This window comes from Salmo trutta, chromosome 31 (genome assembly GCF_901001165.1).
Source record: "Salmo trutta chromosome 31, fSalTru1.1, whole genome shotgun sequence".
Classification (NCBI taxonomy): domain Eukaryota; kingdom Metazoa; phylum Chordata; class Actinopteri; order Salmoniformes; family Salmonidae; genus Salmo; species Salmo trutta.
In genome coordinates, this window is record NC_042987.1 from 30,769,878 (window position 1) to 30,787,239 (window position 17,362).

The 17,362-nt window shown below is 46.1% G+C and overlaps 1 protein-coding gene across 1 annotated transcript in view; it reads left to right on the top strand.

Annotated features, from left to right (window-relative positions):
* Nucleotides 1-17,362, top strand: part of LOC115169935 (calsyntenin-2) — a 275,046-nt gene that overhangs the window by 223,504 nt on the left and 34,180 nt on the right. Inside the window, exon 8 of the mRNA XM_029726080.1 lies at nucleotides 873-994. Coding sequence (XP_029581940.1) covers nucleotides 873-994 — 122 coding nt within the window. The remainder of the gene's footprint in view (nucleotides 1-872; nucleotides 995-17,362) is intronic.

The following is a 17,362-nucleotide window of genomic DNA, read 5'->3' on the forward strand; positions in this document are numbered from 1 at the left end:
GCTCCCAGGAAAAGCACGGAGGGTGGGTTATGATGCCACAATGGCACAGGGAGCATGTGACATTTATTGAGCTGCCTCGTGAAGGTGGCAGGATTCATTTAAAAATGGCACATGTCAATAGCATTTACAGGACGTACCGCATTAACAAGCCCCTTTGCCCATAATGACAGACATCCTTTTAGATAGAGCACTGCTTTAGGAGAGCATTTGTAGAATATCATTTCTTTTCACTCTTAACTGGAATATAGCTTTTTGGTCAGATAAGTTCCAATATATAATATAGTCGGATAAGGTCCATTATATAATATAGTCGGATAAGGTCCATTATATAATGTAGTCGGATAAGGTCCATTAAATAATATAGTCAGATAAGGTCCAATATATAATGTAGTTGGATAAGGTCCATTATATAATATATTCGGATAAGGTCCATTATATAATATAGTCGGATAAGGTCCATTATATAATATAGTCGGATAAGGTCCATTATATAATATAGTCGGATAAGGTCCATTATATAATATAGTCGGATAAGGTCCATTATATAATATAGTCGGATAAGGTCCATTATATAATATAGTCGGATAAGGTCCATTATATAATATAGTCGGATAAGGTCCATTATATAATATAGTCGGATAAGGTCCATTATATAATATAGTCGGATAAGGTCCATTATATAATATAGTCGGATAAGGTCCATTATATAATATAGTCGGATAAGGTCCATTATATAATATAGTCGGATAAGGTTCAATATATTATATAGTCAGATAAGGTCCATTATATAATATAGTCGGATAAGGTTCAATATAATTATAGTTTCATACAGTAGAAGTAAAGTATCTATGTTTTTCCGTGTCTTTGTGCAGAGATGAACAGACACCACTACTCCCTGTACGTCCACAACTGCCGTCTGGTGTTCCTACTCAGGAGAGACTTCACCCAGGTTGACACATTCCGCCCCGCAGAGTTCCACTGGAAACTGGAGCAGGTGAGCTGACCTTTGACCCAGTAGTCAAGTCATGATGATGGGAACCTGCACTTGGCCTATGTTCCAATGTACATACTAGGACACCACTTAGAATACATGCCTTATATAATGGTAGGGGCTAGAGGAGTGGGAATTGTGTCTTTGACATTCTCAAATTGGTAAACAGTCAATATGTTACCCATTGGACAATGCTGCTTTGCTAAATGAACTTGAGGTGGGTAAGGCTTAAAAGTGAGCAGCCACTGTTGTGTTGCTTTGGAAGTCTTGTGTTGGTAAATGACTATTCCAGTCATGTCTGTCTCACTGAGTTTTTCCTCAGGTAGACAAACAGCAGTAGAGCAGTAGATTTTCTTTGCGAGACATCTCTCGTTGTTTGTAGGTACTGTGTTATAATACCACCTCTCATCTCCCACAATGGTTAGCTCTGTGTGTGTGGGTCTGCCTGAGGGCCTTGGCTTGTGGCGTTTTTCTCCAGGTGAAGGACTATCATTACTGCTGCAGTAAGAGATCATTGCTGTGGAGAAGTCTTCATCCTGATTGTCTCTACTCCTCTCGCCGCAGCAGGAGATAAGAGGATAGGATATAGCACACACAAGTAATAGCTCACCTAGTCTTTCTTCTGTGTTTATGTTTCAGAAAGTTGATGAACTAAATTACTGAGAAAGCCATTATTTCAGTACAACACAGCATATACTGTCTCTGTGAAAAATGACAAAATGACAAAGGGTCTTTGATATAGAAAACCAGGTGTAATTTTCTTCAAAAGGAATATAAATGAATAAAAACCAAGTATGTGGCCGTGTTGCTAAGAAACTTACGGTAGGATAATTTACTTTAGTCAGTCATGATAAAAATGAGACAGGCAAAATTACTGTAATAGTCGTTTTTGTTCATTTATTCATAATCAAGTAGTGTGCTTTTAAGTCCCTGAAGCACAAAGAGAGCCAATGTGGTGGTGCACATTTGCTGTCAGTGTACTCTCACAATATATAGGTTGCGTCCCAATAAGCTATCCTTCCTGTGCACTCGTTCACTACTCCCCACACATGTAAAAGTATGGGATTGGTGTAGACACAGGCTAGAGGGAGTTTCCATATAACAGTCATTTCCTTTCAAATCAATGAAGGGAAGTGAACACATGCACACTTTTGGAGAAAAGAGAGAATATTGGGACGCTGCCATAACTTTCTACTCCTTTATATAGACCTATATTTAAAATGTGTAACAATGTAAACTGTTTAATTCCATGACTATACAATTACAAAACAATGAAGTGACTAATGTCCCAACGTGAGCATACAGTAGTGTCATTGCGGTGTTACTACACAGCTATAAAACCATCTGTAACAAAGCAACAGCTTACTACAATATCAGGCTGGTCTAACAAGTATGGATCCTCTTTGTCTATAATGGCCGGGAGCAATTGCGTTGTTTGCTGTAGGTCAAAGGAGGAAAACATTTTCTCCAAGCCAATGTTATTTTCTCCTAAGAGGCTCCTATGACTAAGAGAAGGGGTTGCAGGAAACAAATTCAGCTGCTTCGGTAAACAGCCTCTGAAGTCAATACAAAGACTCCACAAAACATCTGCCAGGCAAACATGAGACAGGCTGGGGGAGCATAGGGAGAAGGCTACGTGCTACATCACTACGCTAACTCATCACCCTAAAGTTAAAAGAGGACATTGGATGCTAACATTAGCTCTTGGTTTCAGATGTTTTGAAAATGGAGCGACCACTTTCGACACTTTCCAGGCTTGTGCGTTTTATCTTAACGATCCAACACTTTTTATTGTCTCTGTGCTTTGTCTGTCATGTTGGTGTTTGTGTGTGTGTGTGTGTGTGTGTGTGTGTGTGTGTGTGTGTGTGTGTTTCCTTTGATATCTCTGTCTTTCTTGTTGCTGACAGTTAATACAATATGGGGTCCTTGATTCTGTGTGTCCCGCGGTGACACAGTATAGTGCTGTGTCACCACGGGAACAGAAGTCTACAATTCCCTTTCTTCTCTCCAAAATGGCCGACAGGATGTGGGAGTCATTTTGAACATGTTTATTAGGTCCCGTAGTTGAGTGGTTTGGAATGTAATACGGTACAGTTTTAATGTACTACTGTCATGCAGTCTAGTTGTGAGGACAGACGCTGGGAGACGAGAAGCAAGAACAGGGAGTGAATATTTAAAAAATAACCGACGTGAAACAAAACACGGACAGCGGAAACATAACGACATTAATGCTGACACGAGGATGAAACTGAGGAATAGACAAATATATGGGAGGCAATCAATAAGTGATGGAGTCCAGGTGAGTCCAATGGAGCACTGATGCGTGTAACGATGGTGACAGGTGTGCGTAATGATGGACCGCCTGGCGCCTGAGAGCACCAGAGAAGGGGATCGGGAGCAGGCGTGACACTAATGGGTACACCATAGGTCAAGTTCACAATTCACACAGAGCCATAACTTTGAATGTGACTGTGATGCAGACTATTGTATGAGAGCGGAGCAGACTACTGAATCAGTTCAGAATATAGTATGAGTGGCAAGGCCATGTCTATGACAGACTGACAGCAGGCCAGTGTTCCACAAAGTGACAGGCTCCACTTACTGGTTGAAGGGTGCAGGCTGCTGCAGTATGTGAGGTGCCACAATGACAGCGTCTGTGTGTGTGTGTGTGTGTGTGTGTGTGTGTGTGTGTGTGTGTGTGTGTGTGTGTGTGTGTGTGTGTGTGTGTGTGTGTGTTTACATGTGTTTACACATGTGTGCGTACGTGCATATGTATACATGTGTGTTTGTTAGCCAATCAGCTCAGTCAGCTCCCATTAGGTCTAAGGCATTGGGTTTTGAGTGTATATGACACCCTTGCACTGATTAAGATCACTATTGGTCAATTGCACACAAGGTCCAACCAAAATTTGACTTCCGCTTTTAACCCAACCCCTCCGAAAGACACAATACAGGTTTTTAGAGAGGTGCGGGGTGGCGTCACACTGGGCGCTCGGAACTGTTAAGTGCCTTCCTCAAGGGCACAACAGCAGGCAATGGCATCTAGGAGTTGATACCAGCAACCCTCTGGTTGCCAACTCACTTCCTGACAGATTTTTCCCATCGGACCCGGGAATTGAACTGGCAACCCTCTGGGCTACCTGCCGTGTGTGTGCGTGTGTGTGTGTGTGCGTGTGTGTGTGTGTGTGTGTGTGTGTGTGTGTGTGTGTGTGTGTGTGTGTGTGTGTGTGTGTGTGTGTGTGTGCGTGCATGCGTGCGTGTTTTTCCATTGGAAGAATAGCACTCTCTTTCTTCCTCTCTCTGGACGGTAGACATTAAAGGAGGGGAGGGGAAAAAAGGGAGGGATGGAAGAGGAGTAGAGTCTCTTTAGGTAGATAATAAGCAGGAGGGAGGGAGGGAGGGAGGGAGGGAGGGAGGGAGGGAGGGAGGTGTCACAGCTGAATCCTGCACTCCATGTTCCATCAGCAAGCTTCCGCTGCAACTCCATTTAGCCCTATTGATTTTGCAATCTTCCTTCCTCCTTTCTCCAAACGAGAGAAAGAGAGAGAGAGAGAGAAAGAAAGAGTGCTATTCTGCCAATGGAACAGAGTGAGGGCGTGCCATCCATTCACTATTCACCTGACAGGCATACACGCACACACTCAGTTACACACACACACTTCTCTCTTTCTCTCCCCTCCTCTCTCCCTCCCTTTTCCTCCCTTCCTCCCGTTAATGGACTTAGCGATGGATCACTCCTATCTACGCACCTATTATTCACTCCACACTCCCCGAGCACAAAATGGCTATCAGCAGCCTCTCCTTTAGTCCCTACTGAACATAACCTGCCACAAAATCACACTAGACACTGCCACAAAATCACACTACACACTGCCACAAAATCACACCACACACTGCCACAAAATCACACTACACACTGCCACAAAATCACACTACACACTGCCACAAAATTACACTAGACACTGCCACAAAGTCACACTAGACACTAACACACAGCCACACTACCACAAAGCCACACTACACACTGCCACACTACCACAAAGCCAAATTACCACAAAGCCACACTGCCACAAAGCCACACTACACACTGCCACTACACTCTGCCACAAAGCCACGCCACACTGCCACTACACACTACCACAAAGCTACACTGCACACTGCCACACTACAACAAAGCCACACTACACACTGCCACACTGCCACACTACCACTACACACTGCCACACTGCCACAAAGCCACACTACACACTGCCACACTTCCACAAAGCCACACTACACACTGCCACACTTCCACAAAGCCACACTACACACTGCCACACTACACACTGCCACAAAGCCACACTACACACTGCCACACTTCCACAAAGCCACACTACACACTGCCACACTGCCACTACACACTGCCACACTACACACTGCCACACTACCACTACACACTGCCACACTACACACTGCCACACTACACACTGCCACAAAGCCACACTACACACTGCCACACTACACACTGCCACACTACCACTACACACTGCCACACTACCACTACACACTGCCACACTACACACTGCCACACTACACACTGCCACAAAGCCACACTACACACTGCCACACTACACACTGCCACACTACCACTACACACTGCCACACTACCACTACACACTGCCACACTACACACTGCCACACTGCCACACTACACACTACCACAAAGCCACACTACACACTGCCACACTTCCACAAAGCCACACTACCACAAAGCCACACTACACACTGCCACAAAGTTACACTACACACTGCCACAAAATCACACTAGACACTGCCACAAATTCACACTAGACACTGCCACAAAGTCACACTAGACACTAACACAAAGCCACACTACCACAAAGCCACACTACACACTGCCACAGTCACACTACACACTGCCACAAAGCCACACTACAAACTACCACAGAGCCACGATACACACTGCCACACCACACACTGCACACTACCACTGCCACACTACACACTACCACAGTCACACTACACACTGCCACACTACCACAAAGCAACACTACACACTGCCACACTACCACAAAGTCACACTACACACTGCCACAAAGCCACACTACACACTGCCACAAAGCCACACTTCACACTGCCACACTACACACTACACACTGCCACACTACCACAAAGCCACACTACACACTACCACACTACCACAAAGCCACACTACACACTACACACTACACACTGCCACACTACACACTACCTCAAAGCCACACTACACACTGCCACACTACACACTACCTCAAAGCCACACTAGACACTACCTCAAAGCCACACTACACACTACACACTGCCACAAAGCCACACTACACACTGCCACACTACCACAAAGCCACACTACCACAAAGCCACACTACACACTGCCACACTACACACTGCCACAAAGCCACACTAGACACTGCCACACTACAACAAAGCCACACTACACACTGCCACAAAGCCACACTACACACTGCCACACTACACACTTCCACAAAGCCACACTGCACACTGCCACACTACAACAAAGCCACGCTACACACTGCCACACTGCCACACTACACACTGCCACACTACACACTGCCACACTTCCACAAAGCCACACTACCACAAAGCCACACTACCACAAAGCCACACTACCACAAAGCCACACTACACACTGCCACACTACCACAAAGGCACACTACCACAAAGCCACACTACACACTGCCACAAAGTCACACTACACACTGCCACAAAGTCACACTACACACTGCCACAAAGTCACACTACACACTGCCACAAAATCACACTACACACTGCCACAAAGTCACACTAGACACTGCCACAAAATCACACTACACACTGCCACAAAGTCACACTAGACACTAACACACTGCCACACTACCACAGAGCCACACTACACACTGCCACAAAATCACACTAGACACTAACACAAAGTCACACTAGACACTAACACAAAGCCACACTACCACAAAGCCACACTACACACTGCCACAAAATCACACTAGACACTGCCACAAAGTCACACTAGACACTAACAGACTGCCACACTACCACAAAGCCACACTACACACTGCCACACTACCACAAAGCCACACTACACACTGCCACAGTCACACTAGACACTGCCACAAAGCCACACTACACACTGCCACAAAGTCACACTAGACACTGCCACAAAGTCACACTACACACTACCACAAAGCCACACTACACACTGCCACACTACCACAAAGCCACACTACACACTGCCACACTACACACTACCTCAAAGCCACACTACACACTGCCACACTGCTACACTACCACAAAGCCACACTACACACTACACACTACCACAAAGCCACACTACCACAAAGCTACACTACACACTGCCACACTACACACTACCTCAAAGCCACACTAGACACTACCTCAAAGCCACACTACACACTACCACAAAGCCACACTACACACTGCCACACTACCATAAAGCCACACTACCACAAAGCCACACTACACACTGCCACACTACACACTGCCACACTACCACTACACACTGCCACACTACACACTACACACTACCACAAAGCCACACTACACACTGCCACACTACCATAAAGCCACACCTCCACAAAGCCACACTACACACTGCCACAAAGCCACACTACACACTGCCACACTACCACACTTCCACAAAGCCACACTACACACTGCCACACTGCCACAAAGCCACACTACACACTGCCACACTACCACAAAGCCACACTACACACTGCCACACTGCCACAAAGCCACACTGCCACACTACACACTGCCACACTGCCATAAAGCCACACTACACCCTGCCACACTGCCACAAAGCCACACTACACACTGCCACACTGCACACTGCCACACTTCCACAAAGCCACACTACCACAAAGCCACACTACCACAAAGCCACACTACACACTGCCACACTTCCATAAAGCCACACTACCACAAAGCCACACTACACACTGCCACACTACCACAAAGGCACACTACCACAAAGCCACACTACACACTGCCACAAAGTCACACTACACACTGCCACAAAGTCACACTACACACTGCCACAAAGTCACACTACACACTGCCACAAAATCACACTACACACTGCCACAAAGTCACACTAGACACTGCCACAAAATCACACTACACACTGCCACAAAGTCACACTAGACACTAACACACTGCCACACTACCACAGAGCCACACTACACACTGCCACAAAATCACACTAGACACTAACACAAAGTCACACTAGACACTAACACAAAGCCACACTACCACAAAGCCACACTACACACTGCCACAAAATCACACTAGACACTGCCACAAAGTCACACTAGACACTAACAGACTGCCACACTACCACAAAGCCACACTACACACTGCCACACTACCACAAAGCCACACTACACACTGCCACAGTCACACTAGACACTGCCACAAAGCCACACTACACACTGCCACAAAGTCACACTAGACACTGCCACAAAGTCACACTACACACTACCACAAAGCCACACTACACACTGCCACACTACCACAAAGCCACACTACACACTGCCACACTACACACTACCTCAAAGCCACACTACACACTGCCACACTGCTACACTACCACAAAGCCACACTACACACTACACACTACCACAAAGCCACACTACCACAAAGCTACACTACACACTGCCACACTACACACTACCTCAAAGCCACACTAGACACTACCTCAAAGCCACACTACACACTACCACAAAGCCACACTACACACTGCCACACTACCATAAAGCCACACTACCACAAAGCCACACTACACACTGCCACACTACACACTGCCACACTACCACTACACACTGCCACACTACACACTACACACTACCACAAAGCCACACTACACACTGCCACACTACCATAAAGCCACACCTCCACACTGCCACACTACCACACTGCCACAAAGCCACACTACACACTGCCACAAAGCCACACTGCCACACTACACACTGCCACACTGCCATAAAGCCACACTACACACTGCCACACTGCCACAAAGCCACACTACACACTGCCACACTGCACACTGCCACACTTCCACAAAGCCACACTACCACAAAGCCACACTACCACAAAGCCACACTACCACAAAGCCACACTACACACTGCCACACTGCACACTGCCACACTTCCACAAAGCCACACTACCACAAAGCCACACTACACACTGCCACACTACACACTGCCACACTACCACAAAGCCACACTACACACTGCCACACTACACACTGCCACACTACCACAAAGCCACACTACACACTGCCACACTACACACTGCCACACTACACACTGCCACACTACACCCTGCCACACTTCCACAAAGCCACACTACCACAAAGCCACACTACACACTGCCACACTACACACTACACACTGCCACACTACCATAAAGCCACACTACCACAAAGCCACACTACACACTGCCACACTACACACTGCCACACTACCACTACACACTGCCACACTACACACTACACACTACCACAAAGCCACACTACACACTGCCACACTACCATAAAGCCACACCTCCACAAAGCCACACTACACACTGCCACACTGCCACACTGCCACAAAGCCACACTACACACTGCCACACTACCACAAAGCCACACTACACACTGCCACACTTCCACAAAGCCACACTACACACTGCCACAAAGCCACACTACACACTGCCACACTACACACTGCCACACTGCCATAAAGCCACACTACACCCTGCCACACTTCCACAAAGCCACACTACACACTGCCACACTGCCACTACACACTGCCACACTGCCACTACACACTGCCACTACACACTGCCACACTTCCACAAAGCCACACTACACACTGCCACACTACACACTGCCACACTACCACAAAGCCACACTACACACTGCCACACTACACACTGCCACACTACACACTGCCACACTACCACGAAGCCACACTACCACACTACACACTGCCACACTACACACTGCCACACTACACACTGCCACACTACCACAAAGCCACACTACTACAAAGCCACACTACACACTGCCACACTGCCACAAAGCCACACTAGACACTGCCACAAAGCCACACTACACACTGCCACATTACACACTACCAGCTGCCACACTACACACTGCCATACTACCACAAAGCCACACTGCCACACTACACACTGCCACACTACACACTGTCACAAAGCCACACTACACACTGCCACAAAGCCACACTACCACAAAGCCACACTACACACTGCCACACTACCACAAAGCCACACTACCACAAAGCCACACTGCCACACTACCACAAAGCCACACTACCACAAAGCCACACTACCACAAAGCCACACTACACACTGCCACACTACCATAAAGCCACACTACCACAAAGCCACAATACACACTGCCACACTACACACTGCCACACTACCACAAAGCCACAATACACACTGCCACACTACACACTGCCACACTACCACAAAGCCACACTGCCACACTACACACTGCCACACTACCACAAAGCCACACTACACACTGCCACAAAGCCACACTACCACTAAGCCACACTACACACTGCCACAAAGCCACACTACCACTAAGCCACACTACACACTGCCACACTACCACAAAGCCACACTACACGCTGCCACACTACCACAAAGCCACACTACCACAAAGCCACACTACACACTGCCACACTACCACAAAGCCACACTACACACTGCCACCAAGCCACACTACACACTACCACTACACACTACCACTACACACTACCACTACACACTGCCACTTCACACTGCCTCTACACACTACCTCTACACACTGCCACACAGCTAAAAACAAACCCCTCAAGCTTTTCATGTGTGGATGTTTTTTATCCCAGCCCTATTGATATGCTTATGAGGCCGTATCGACGCGGCCCACCTAATAAGACCAAGAATAAGAGCCTTGATGGGGTGGCATTGATTTAAACCCATACAAACGAGGTATCATGTATTCTCAGCAGATCGACCCATAGACAGAGGGAGGAAATCTATGAAAACTAGAAGCTGTGAGCCGAGTGCACAGGCGAACCAGATATTAATCTCACAGAATCTTGAGATGGCGCATGAGGTCGATGGCCAAAGATTTGTTTGCGTTTGCGGGGTCAACACATCGATTGGCGTCCCGAAGTAATCGCGTATATATATATGACTACACCTGATCATCTTAGGACACATCAGAGAAAGGGGGTCGTGATTGGTCCAGTATCTCCTGATCAAACCAATCACATCGGCCGATGCTAAGCGACTCTCTCAGTGCCATTATCATCGCATCTGGCTTCGATTGCTGGCCCGGGTGGTACTAGCAGAAAATTACTCTCAGCGCTTGTCGCTACAACATCTATTGAGTGCTTATCTGCTTACATCTACTTATGCCCATAGGGCGGCGCACATTTGGTACAGCGTCGTCCGGGTTAGAGGAGTGTTTGGCCAGGGTAGGCCATCATTGTAAAATAAGAATTAGTTCTTAACTGACTTGCCTAGTTAAATAAAAAATATATATATATTTACCATGCTGGGTGACACCCCTCCTTTCGTACCCCCACCCTGTTAAGAAGCTTCATTGTTTTGGATGAGATTGATTGGGCTCGGTGCTCTGTTTGGTGTAGATAGAGAATGGATCGAAGGGAATCAGTTCCATTCAATGTGTGATTTAGCTCCTATCCGGACTAGGCTGCCTAATTGAATTGATTCATGGTTGCACATAGAGTGATTTGTAAGGCACGGACACTTAGAAGTGTGGCTCTCTATCGTGGCGAGCCAGAGGAAGATGTTGTGCACATTGCAATTGAGCATTGCTTTGTATGATGTCCAGTCTGTTCTATTTGTTTTATTTCTATTCTAGTTGTGCTATGACTTTTATTTTTTTACATGTTTAAATTTCACCTTTATTTAACCAGGTCGGCCAGTTGAGAACAAGTAATCATTTACGACTGCGACCTGGCCAAGATAAAGCAAAGCAGTGCAACAAAAACAACAACACAGAGTTACACATAAACGAACGTACAGTCAATAACACAAAAGAAAATAAAAAGAGAAGAATCTATGTAGAGTGTGTGTAAATGTAGAAGGATAGGGAGGTAGGCAATAAATAGGCCCTAGAGGCAAAAATAATTACAATTTAGCATTAATACTGGAGTGATAAATGTGCAGATGATGATGTGCAAGTAGAGATACTGGGGTGCAAAAGAGCAAGAGGGTAAGTAATAATATGGGGATGAGGTAGTCAGGTGTGCTATTTACAGATTGGCTGTGTATAGGTACAGTGATCGGTAAGCTGCTCTAACAGCTGATGCTTAAAGTTAGAGAGGGAGATATAAGACTCCAGCTTCAGAGATTTTTACAATTCGTTCCAGTCATTGGCAGCAGAGAACTGGATGGAAAGGCAGCCAAAGGAAGTGTTGGCTTTGGGGATGACCAGTGCAACATATATGCTGAAGCATGTGCTACGGGTGGGTGTTGCTATGGTGACCAGTGAGTTGAGATAAGGCGGGGCTTTACCTAGCAATGACTAGGTAAGGGTTTGGCGACGGATATGTAGTGAGGGCCAGCCAACGAGAGCATACAGGTCGCAGTGGTGGGTAGTATGATGGCACTGTGATAGACTGCATCCTGTTTGCTGAGTAGAGCGTTGGGGGTTATTTTGTAAATGACATCGCCGAAGTCAAGGATCGGTAGGATAGTCAGTTTTACGAGGGTATGTTTGGCGGCATGTGTGAAGGAGGCTTTGTTGCGAAATCGGAAGCCGATTCTAGACTTCATTTTGGATTGGAGATGCTTAATGTGAGTCTGGAAGGAGAGTTTACAGTCTAACAGGACACCTAGGTATTTGTAGTTATCCACATATTCTAGGTCAGAACCGTCCAGAGTAGTGATGTTAGTTGGGCGGGAGGGTGCGGGCAGCGATCGGTTGAAGAGCATGCATTTAGTTTAACTAGCATTTAAAAGCAGTTCAATGCCACGAAAGGAGTGTTGTATGGCGTTGAAGCTCGTTTGGAGGTTTGTTAGCACGGTGTCCAAAGATGGGCCAGATGTATACAGAATGGTGTCGTCTGTGTAGAGGTGGATCAGAGAATCACCAGCAGCAAGAGCGACATCATTGATGTATACAGAGAATTGAACCCTGTGGCACCCCCATAGAGACTGCCAGAGGTCCGGACAACAGGCCCTCCGATTTGACACACTGAAGTCTATCTGAGAAGTAGTTGGTGAAGCAGGCGAGGCAGTCATTTGAGAAACCAAGGCTGTTGAGTCTGCAGATAAGAATGCGGTGATTGACAGAGTCGAAAGACTTGGCCAGGTCGATGAAGACGGCTGCACAGTACTGTCTTTTATCGATGGCGGTTATGATATTGTTTAGGACCTTGAGCATGGCTGAGGTGCACCCATGACCAGCTCGGAAACCAGATTCCATAGCGGAGAAGGTACGATCGGATTCGAAATGAACGGTGATCTGTTTATTAACTTGGCGTTCAAAGATTTTAGAAAGGCAGGGCAGGATGGATATAGGTCTGTAACAGTTTGGGTCTAGAGTGTCTCCCCCTTTGAAGAGGGGGATGGATGCAGCAGCTTTCCAATCTTTGGGGATCTCAGACGATACGAAAGATAGGTAGAATAGATTAGTAATATGGGTTGCAACAATTTCGGCGGATAATTTTAGAACGAGAGGGTCCAGATTGTCTAACCCAGCTGATTTGTAGGGCATATATGAGTAGCTCCAGTATGTTCCTTTTAACACTCTCTAAATTACCTTTGGCTACGTCTTTTTTGAGACCTACAACAGAGTCTATAGGACCAGCCATATAGTGTGCTTGTGTTTAGTTTTCTCAAAGCCATGGAGTAAGGTGTATTTGATGTCACCTTCGCCAAGCTCTGTGACAAGTAAACTCAACAAAATGAGAGAATAGAAAAGAGAAAAACATGAGACGAAACTCAGCTCTCTGTATTCAGCTGGCAGACTTATTGACACTCTCTCTTTCTCTCTCTTCCTCCCTCTCTTCTCTGGGATAAAAGCCCATTCCTGATGTACCTAAAGGGCTGTTTAAAGCTTGAAATAATCATGAATACTAAATTATTCAGACAGACTACAGCTCTATCGCCACATTAACAGAGCAAATTCCACTCATCTGCCAGAGAGAGGGAGGGGAGAGAGAGAGATAAAGGTAGAGCGTGTGAGTATGAGAGAGAAAATAAAAGAGAGAGATTTCATTTCAAAGGTTCCAACAAAAATCCTTTCATCAAAGAGCCTGTAAAATCAGACTGTCCTTAATTCAGTAAACAGGACGTGTTTGGAGTGGGGCAATGATTTCTTTGGCTGGATATCCTAGCTCTCATCGCCCAAAATCAATTAGGATGTGCACGCTATTACTTCTGGTCTCTAGGAAGCCAAAAAGGGTCCCTCTTGGGACAGAAAGGGGCTGGGGCACAGGTCTCAAAACCCACAAAAGTAAGTTGAGTGTACACTTTTGCTAGGACTTTCTCCGAAAATAAACTCCTACCTATATATCAAAAGTAATTACATGTCATATTCTCCAGTCAGCTCTTTTATTAACCAAGATGTGCGTCTTTAAATTCCTTCCCTCCTCCTACAGTGTTTCGTGCTGCCATAGTTCCATGGTGTATTGAGACACATCACTCTGTACCTCTGCAGAGCCTAGAACTGAATCACCTTGGTGCCATTGCTCTGCCATGTAATGGACTGGCATTAATAATGCAGGGGTACAACAGCGGGTCGCACCCAGGGAGGGGAGGGGGACGGTAGGGGGACGGGAGGAGGAACACACCTATAGTGCAGTCTCTCTCTCACACACACAGCCTCTTACAAAGTTAGGCCAGGAATATACAGTAACACATGCATGTGTGTTAGCTAGTTTGTTAGCTTGACGGTTGTCACATCAGTAAGTCAGTCAGTCACGTCAGTCACATCCGTCAGTCAGTCATAGGGGAAAGCTACTGTATTATTAGGGCTATAGAAAAATGCACAGATCTGTAGATTCTCTTACACAATCAGTCAGTCATTAAGTTGATCAGTTGATCTATTCAACAATGGATTATATACTGAACAAAAACTCAACATGTGGGGCCTCCCGAGTGGTGCAGTGGTCTAAGGCACTGCATTGCAGTGCTAGCTGTGCCACTAGAGATTCCGGGTTCGAGTCCAGGCTCTGTCGCAGACGGCTGCGAACGGGAGGCCCATGGGGTGGCGCACAATTGGCCCAGCGTCGTCCGGGTTAGGGAGGGTTTGGCCAGCAGGGATATCCTTATCCCATCGCACACTAGCGACTCCTGTGGCGGGCCGGGCGCAGTGCACGCTGACACGGTCACCAGGTGTATGGTGTTTCCTCCGACACATTGGTGCGGCTGGCTTCCGGGTTGGATGGGCATTGTGTCAAGAAGCAGTGTGGCTTGGTTGGGTTGTGTTTCGGAGGATGCATGGCTCTCGACCTTCACCTCTCCCGAGTTCGTACGGGAGTTGCAGCGATGAGACAAGACTGTAACTACTACCAATTGGATACCACGAAATTGGGGAGAAAAAAGAGGTGAAAAAATAAATAAATAAAATAAAAAATAAAAAGCACAACATGTAAAGTGTTGGTCCCATGTTTCATGAGCTGAAAAAAATATTACAGAAATGTTCCATACGCACAAAACCTTATTTCTCTCAAATGTTGTGCAGAAATGTGTTTACAACCCAGACACCTGATGAAACTGAGGAGTATTTCTGTCTGTAATAAAGCCCTTTTGTGGGACAAACTCATTCTTATTGGCTGGGCCTGGCTCCCAAGTGGGTCGGCCTATGCCCTCCCAGGCCCACCCATGGCTTCTCCCCTGCCCAGTCATGTGAAATCTATAGATTAGGTCCTAAATTCTTATTTCCTTATATGAACTGTAAGTCAGTAAAATCATTGAAATTGTTGAATTGATATTTTTTGTTCAGTAAAGTATAGGACATATAGAATGAACCATGCTCTTGCAGACTTTTTTTGTCAGACAGACTCTTCTTCCTGACAGGCTATTGACAAGTAGCTGATACTGGTCTCCAGACTGGCAAACTTTCACTGAGACTTACCCGTAAGCCCCTTTTGGCTCATAACGATCACATAACATGAACTGGGTCCATTTGGTATGCATGGACGAGAGTCTAACCTTCTCTCTAGTCTACACAGATCTTGATCCTACTCCTTTAAATGACAGTGTAACATGCTTCCCATGACAGCTCCACCCAACAGACTCAGCTCCCTTATGTTGGTAATTGTAGATAGTCAGTGGACTCAGAGGAGGCTGGAGAGCTGATCCCATCCCTCTCTGGATAATGCTATGTTTTAATGCAATGTTCAGCTGGTGGGTGTGTGTGTGCATCTAAAGCAGGCTAGCGTGCCGCGGGGCTAACAGAGAAACACCCCCTGAATCATCAAAAACCTTAAGAGTCAATCTAAATAACATAAAATAATCCCCATCAAAATCTGTCAATTTGTGCTCCAGATTTCTGGGCTGCGTCTCAATACAACACATCTGTCTATGTGGGCCTTCCGCAACTGCGGTGGAAGGTGGCAGAGCTACAGTGGTGTTTGTCAAACCATAAGGTATCCTGAAAATCGGTCTTCTCACGAAAACATCTGAAGCAGGTAGTGTGGATGTGCCAACTTCTGTCTGTAGTGTACAAACCGTTTGAGCTACAAACTAATATGACCACACTTTGGAAACGTGAGACTCTCACGAACACGATGGTATTCTCTGTTTTGCGCTATGACCCCCACAGGTCACCCATACAAATGAATTAAGTATTGGAAGTAGTTTTGTGCCAAAAAAAACACATATTTACAGAGCTTTCTTATACAGTATCTCCTAGATATACAGTGCATTCAGAAAGTATTCACACCCCTTGACTTTTTCCACATTCTGTTACATTACAGTCTTGTTCTAAAAATGATTCAATCGTTTTTTCCTCTCATCAATGTACACACAATACACCAAAATGACAAAGCAAAATCAGATTTTTAGAAATATCACATTTACATAAGTATTCAGACCTTTTACTCAGTACTTTGTTGAATCACCTTTGGCAGCGATTACAGCCTGAAGTCTTCTTGGGTATGACGCTACAAGCTTGACACAGCTGTCTTTGTGGATTTTCACCCATTCTTCTCATTCCTCTCAAGCTCTGTCAGGTTGGATGGGGAGCGTCGCTGCACAGCTATTTCCAGGTCTTTCCAGAGATGTTCGATTGGTTTCTGGCTGGGCCACTCATGGACATTCAG